At 31.4% G+C, this 7,266-nt stretch overlaps 1 protein-coding gene across 1 annotated transcript; it reads right to left on the reverse strand.

Annotated features, from left to right (window-relative positions):
- Nucleotides 1-2,463: 2,463 nt before the first annotated feature.
- Nucleotides 2,464-5,588, reverse strand: LOC106766825 (axial regulator YABBY 1-like). Its single transcript, XM_014651588.2, has 7 exons — nucleotides 5,241-5,588; nucleotides 4,900-5,055; nucleotides 4,572-4,698; nucleotides 3,653-3,701; nucleotides 3,412-3,487; nucleotides 2,950-3,024; nucleotides 2,464-2,844 (listed from the first exon to the last, which is right to left on the reverse strand). The coding sequence occupies exons 1-7, from the start codon at nucleotides 5,334-5,336 to the stop codon at nucleotides 2,776-2,778; spliced, it is 648 nt and encodes a 215-aa protein (XP_014507074.1). The 5' UTR covers nucleotides 5,337-5,588; the 3' UTR covers nucleotides 2,464-2,775.
- Between the last annotated feature and the right edge of the window lie 1,678 nt (nucleotides 5,589-7,266).

The raw sequence follows: 7,266 nt of genomic DNA on the forward strand, positions 1-7,266 counted from the left end.
TTAATTTCTAATTTCATATTGTTACAATTTTTATTTTACTAAAATATTCCTATTATTTATTATTTTTATTTAAATAAAATTATTTTCTATTATCAATGATTATAATTCAGTTTATTTTACTACTTTCATAAAAAAAAAAAAAAAGGTCCAAATTACTTAAAAAACTGAAATTGTGAGAAGTTTTACTTTTTTTCAATTATTTATTGGATAAATTTTAAATAACTAATATGCTTTTATTAATAATAAATTCATGAATTTGTATGTCTATTGTGTACTTATTGCTTACTCGTTCTCTAATTTCAATATATGAGTTCTTTTTACTTAATGAATAATATTTATATTTTTAATATTCATTTCAAAATTAAAACTCAATATATTCCAATGCCGAAAAACTAATTGATAATATTTATTAAAAAAATAATATATATTTACAATATTCACTTACACATTTAATTTATATAACACGTTATTTATTAAATATTGTTTCATCATTAAAAAGCTTAGTATTATTTATCTAATAAAATCACAAATTTTCATTACATCATATATAAAAAAAAATACCATCCAAAAATAATTGTAACACGCATCTTATTATCAATCACATTACAACATAATTTAATATATGATTCTGTATATTAAATAAATAATTTAACTAATTTATTTAACTCATTACAATAATTAATATATATTTTATTTTATAAAGGTTTTTAATTGTAATGTCCTATACAATTACAGTCATGCTAATAGTAATTATAATAAAATTATATATATATATATATATATATATATATATATATATGTGTGTGTGTGTAATATAATTAATAATATAGGAAATTTCTCTTTATTATCATTTTATAACCTTATTTTAATTTACAAAATATCTTATAATTATCACAATAATTATGCACAAGGATGAACTTCTTGAAAATAAGAAATAACTTCATATAATTATGATCAACAATATAATAATCATAATTATGAACAGTTTTTAGTTTCTTTTAAAATGAAACTGAAATACGTTTTCACTTAATTATAAAATATTTTATAAGAATTTTCAAAATAAAATAATTAAAATGTAAATTTAATTTTTAATTTTAAAAAATATAAGCTTTTATACCTTTTTTTAATGATTTTTCTTATCATTCTCATTAGTATAGTGTCTTAAATTATTATTATATTTATTATTATTATGACTTTACTATCTTGAGAATGATTTTAGAATAAGAAGTTTGTAAACTAAATATTTTACAAATAAAAATTAAAAATTTACAAAGAGTAAAAAATATATGAAATTAAAAGTCATTTTGAAAATTTATATTTAAAAACCATTCTGAATGGAACCTTGGCCAGCTGGGCATGAGGCTACATTGGCCACTGACTCACAGGAACATATTATGAGTAGATTGGACCAAAATATGCTCTGATCAATCAACATCAAACAATTTTAATTATCTAGGTATGTGCTATGCTGGAATGATTTAAATAATTTTATTTTTCTAATAAAAATGGTCTTTTTGTAAACATATAATGCATTATACATTCTTGAAATATCCTTTTAGTACTTCACGTACTCCTTTTAATAGATAATTTCGCTTTTTGCTGATTAAAATAAATCGATGATATTACAAAAAATTGTTCTTCAAAATCTTTTCACGTTGTTTGTTTTAAATGACTGAATTTGGTAGTTAATTCAATCTTACGAATACAACAAACCTACTATCAAATTTTAGAAGACTAATTTTGTGTTTTATTAAACATGCAATGTCTTATGTTGCATTTAACTAAGTTAGAATTAATTTTTTAAAAGATACTAAACTTTTTTGCTTATCTCAGTAATAGCAAAGCATACAATGACAACAAAAGCATAACCCAAATGTACGTTACGTTTGACCTCGTTCAACTTGTGTCTTCAATTAACTTTCTTCCACGTGCTGCTTCTGTGTCTCCGTGATAATCAACTTACAGGTTAATCTAATCTTTATTTTCAACGTAATGATCCAAGTGACACACTTCATCGGAAATGTTCTATATATGAACATAAAAAGACAAACGGCATAGCTTATAACTTCCATCCAAATTTTAACTAGATTTAGAACATATCTAAGAATCTGAAGATAACACGAGCTATTATACTCGTATATACATACACTCAATTAACTCAGTTTCATCTCTCTCTCTATATAATCTCTTTATTTTTGTTGTAATCTTTATTTTTGTTGTAATCTTTATTTTTTCCTTTGTTTTTAGGAATAATAGTAGGATTACAGAGTTACACTCGTTTGACCTGCTTGCTTTTTGTAATAGGAAAGTGAAAAATACTATGTCAAATAAATAAGTATAAAAATGTATCAGAGTATTTTTTTTTTCTTTTTTGAGTGACTTTAGAATTTATGAATTAACAAGTTGACGTACAGGAAACAAATATAAAAGTGTAGGCGTGAGAAAATAAACAAGGGAGCATAGTTTGTTGGTAGAAAGTTTGGCTAATTAATTATTGATTAGAGATAAGCAATCAGCTGCAGTGGTACTGGGGAAATTGAAGAACATGAAAGTTAATAATTAAGGTCTAATGAAAAGAGAACTACATGCATGGATAATCCCAAGAGCTAGTCAAAGTGTAGTAGTAGTAGTTCTTAGTTATATCAACATAATCACTCTTAAGCCACTAATAGATGCATATTAAAGTTAAGGAATCAGAGTTGCTGAGGTTGAAAGGTTGGTGAACTCGGAAAACTTTTGTTCTTGCATTTCTTGAAGAGAAAACAGACTGGTGAATTAGTAGGGTGAGACACCAACATTAGCTGAAGCATAAAACCCATCTTTCATGAGAACCTCTTCTCCTTCCTGGACAAAAGAGAAAAACACACCCACACACTCAGAAATCAAGGTCAGGGTTATGCATTATTTTGTCTGCAACATTTTGCAAGAAGAGGGTGCATGATAATTTACCTGCTGGCACACATTTGTCTTCTTCACAGTCTGATCAGGCATGAGACCAAAGTGGATGTGTGGGAAGTGGGCCCACTGACACACAAAGCACGTCATACATCAGAAGAAGTTCAAAGTGAGCCAGAAAACCTTTTCATTAATTTATTGGATTGTAGAACTAGGGGGAGGAAATACTACCAAGTACTTGAAAAAAGTATTTGAAAACATGTGTTCTGGTGTAAAGACATGTATTATTTTCTTGTCAAAGATGTCAACAAATCTATGAATAATTAATGGTATATATTAGATATTTAGATAAACGATGATAAAACGTTGCTTGTAAAAAACTAGATAAAACATGCAACATTTGGAAAGAAAACATATATGCGATTAACTGTTTAATTTATTGAAACCCTAGTACGTAAGAACCCCCATTGTTGTATTTGTTTATTTATTTATGTAAGAGAGGAAAAAGGATGATACATTCTTGGCAGCTGCACTGAAGGCTTCCCTGTGAGTTATATCGGGATTGACAGACTTGATGCGTTGGATCTCGTCCCTGCAGAAATATACATGGACCATTCAAATTTGCTTCAACTTTAAAAGCCTTTCATAAGAACAAAGTACAATTTTAATAAATAAATATGAAGTTGTTTAAAATTTAAATAAAAATAGTAATAAGAAGAATAATAAAAATAGCGAATGCTTTAAAATGAATACTCACTTGATAAAGCGATTGTACGCGGAGGGGACTCTCTGTCTCTTCTCAGGAGCTGGACAATGGCACACAGTCATATATCAAAATCATTTCCTTTGACTTTGCAGATGCAATATTCATTTTATCTAGCTATTTAAATTCCCTATTTTCCGTGGCAAGGGGCATCACTGCCTCTGTCTGTATACAACACATCCATGCTTCCGATTCTGATGATACTCAGTGTTAAGGGTTTTAAGCAACTATAATTCCGGGGGAGAACAAGCAGCCCCTACATGTTTTTCTCTTTCTACCAACTATTTTCCTTCGTGCCACTTATGAACTCCAAAGTAACCTATGTTTTTCTTCATCTCTGTCGGTGCTTATAACAAAAAAAACTAATAGAAGGGAAACTAAAATATTATTGATAAAAGTGAAAGTGAAACACCGCCTCACAGACTGTGCCCTAGAATCAGAAATACTAGTAGGTAATACTTGCAGTTCTTTTACATTAATTAGTCTTCCCATATATTAAAAATCTTTTCTAGGCTTAATTAGGGACGTGATGTCTATATAGACCTTGTCATTATTTAGTTATTAGGATCATTGATAAGTTTTTAGGGAATGTGCGGTTGGAAACAAGGAAGGGTTTTAGGTACTGTCGCGATGAAACCTTTAAAAGACCCTTTTTCTTCTACCAAAGGAACTGGTCCTGTCAATATTGACCATAAAAGCAACGACATGATTTATTTTCCTTTGAAAACCAACAGTGTATTTTACTACGCGAATGCTGCTTTCATCTAAAAGATAACTTCATTATTGAGGTGAATAAGAGATCATGGGTGAATACTAAAGGGAACCTTAATTTTGAACGAGAGAAATCCGAGTTATTTTTCAGACATATAAATGTAAAAATAAAAATAAAAATAGAAGAGTATATTTATCTCACGTCTGTTTATGATCGGTGGCCGTGGAAGCTCATCAGCTGCAGTCCTGGCAGGCATAGAGAACTCATTTGAAGCACTTAAATTTGCTTGGTTCATAAGAAAATTTGGAGATGGGTTTGGTATCTCCTCCTGCAAAAATGGAATATGTCATCCACCAAGCCAGAAATAAATTGTACTGAGAATGAACCCAACACCTCTTTAACTCATAGTCCATAAATAAGAAGAGGGTAACGGTGTACTAACACTGATACATTAATTTATTAAAAAGACGAGTAGTAAATTGAGAATAAAAGAGAAGTATGGTGATGTATAGATAGACATAATCAGTACCAAAAGGTTATGGGATGGGGAGAAGAAAGAGTGACCCAAATGAAATTGAGTAGGAGATGGCACAAGCAGGCCGCGCATGTTCACTGGCAGAAGGTTAGTGCAATGGCCGCATCGGACAGTAACTGTCTTGAACAAGCTTGTGCAGGGAACACTTACCTGAAACATGGAAGGGGAGAAACATGAATGAAAAAAGTGATAGATAATTTGGTGAGAGAGAAAGAAAAAATTAAAGAGGAGTAGCGTGTTGGGAGTGAGGTTGGCATTAGGTGAAGAAAAACCCTAGTGTCGGAAAAGTGGGGGAAAGAGGTTTGGGGGTAAGAAAATGTAAAATGTGTTCATACAGCAAGGACGGTGTCACAAATATTGCAGTGAACATAACAAAGCTGTTCGGAAGGAGGGAGGTGGTCCAGTGATATTGTGGTGGAAGAGGATGACATTTTGGGTAGCCCCCTTTTTTCGTTCTCTTATATTCGGTTGATGATTGGTCTCTTGATTGATTGATTGATAGATGGACAGCTTAACCACCACACCTTGGATATGCTTTTTTTGATTATGAGTTGTGAAAGAAAGGTGCAGAGAGACAGAGAAAGAGTGAGAGGGAAAGAGGCTGATCTATTTGGTCTGGTCTGGTTGATAGATATATACTACGAGAGGGAAAGGCACAGAATTCACCCCTTCTCTTTCTCTGTTTATTGCTCTTGTTTATAGAGCACACAAGAGCTTCCCATGGATGCTATCCATGCATGCATTCATGCATGTATCATGTATGCATTCATGTGACATTAACACATTCATCATCATCATGATCTGTGTACAGGGAAGAGGGCTTAGTTTGTTTGTACATGAACATGGTGAAGTTATTATATAATTAACATGGGAACATATGTGGTTGGCATTTCGATGTGTATGTGTGTGTGTGAGAGAGAGAGAGAGAGAGAGAGAGAGAGAGAGAGAGAAGCGGCAGATGTGGGGGAGAGGAGCCAGAAAGGGACGTGTGCATGGAGTGATATAGCTTTCACACACTCACCTGTTGTTTTCAATAGTTAAAGAGGGTCTTGTCTTGTGGTGCGTTCTCAAAAAAACACTTTGATTTTAAAATCAATTTTCCTAAATTTCCGAACAAAGGAGAATGAAACCCCACTACTCCACCACCCAGTGAGCCCTAACACTTATTTCTCACTTTCTCTTCCTCTTCCGCTTCCTTAGGGCTCCTCACTCAAAGCGTGATTCAAGCTACAGCCAGTGAAACTAGAGAAACTCCATAATTATAATAATAATAATAATAACATCATTATTGTTATTACTATTATTTATGAAAAAGAGATAAACAAGTTTACTTTTGGTGATTTGACAACTCCCTCTCGCTGGCCTTACACAGACTGATACGCATTTAAGTCAGTAAAAAAAACATCTCAGCGAGCAGACTTTCCTCTTGCTACTTACCACCTTTGTCCTTTCCTATATTTCTATTTCTTTTGACTTATGTTAGCTAATTGAGTTAGAATCTTGTCATGTAAGTGATTTCAATTTCACATCAAAGCCCCCAAACCAGCTCTTCTTGCATCTTTTATACAAAATAAAAGAAAACAATAAAGTAAAATGTGAGTGAAATAGATAGTCTAACGGAATGAAATATATAGGGAAAGAATTTGCGTAAATTGTATATGTATGCATAATTTTGTTGCTATATGTATATATATAAGATCTAGCTATTTGAAATTTGGTGAAATTGATGGTTGTTAACTCCTAACTTGATCCATTGATCTGCGAAAGATCCGATCAGAACCGTCGCCATCCATGCTCATGTAAGCCCTGTGGGATTCCCTCATCCCAAAAAAGACAACCGTGTCATCATCCATTGTATATGGCAAGGGTCAAGTGCTTTCTATGTGCAAGATTATTAAATGTGTTCCTAACAGGGAAGTTGAGAACTTTATTCGCCCCTTACAATCAGATATCATTAAGATGATTCTATATATTCAAATCCACCAGAACAGTTAGTCTTTTTATAAAAAAAAATAATAAAAAAACAATATTCTACCCAGTTTTGTTCATTTCATCATGTAATTTATTCCAAACTTTTCTCCCTTTTATATTTGTTTCATGATTATCTTAAAAGTAGAAGATATTTTTGTAAACAACTTTTCAAACATATTGAGAGGGAAAGAACAATTGTTTTTTCAAAAATGAAAGGAGGATATGAAAGTTGTCTGGCTTTAATTGCAGAAGAAGTATTTTCTTAATATAAAACAATGTTAAAGCCATAGATGCAGACTGGTTTAACTTTTTGGTTACTTATTCAATCATAAAACTGCGTCTTTTCCTTATCTCCTCCGACTGGAAACTGCAAGAAGGAAATGAAAACGG

This window comes from Vigna radiata, chromosome 7 (assembly GCF_000741045.1).
Source record: "Vigna radiata var. radiata cultivar VC1973A chromosome 7, Vradiata_ver6, whole genome shotgun sequence".
Taxonomy (NCBI): Eukaryota; Viridiplantae; Streptophyta; class Magnoliopsida; order Fabales; family Fabaceae; genus Vigna; species Vigna radiata.

Coding starts and splice junctions, on each gene's coding strand:
- LOC106766825 (XM_014651588.2), bottom strand. CDS start 5,336: ATGTCATCCTCTTCCACCACAATATCACTGGACCACCTCCCTCCTTCC. Junction 5,056..5,240: donor TTTGTGACACCGTCCTTGCT/GTATGAACACAT, acceptor TCCATGTTTCAG/GTAAGTGTTCCCTGCACAAG. Junction 4,699..4,899: donor CCCCATCCCATAACCTTTTG/GTACTGATTATG, acceptor CCATTTTTGCAG/GAGGAGATACCAAACCCATC.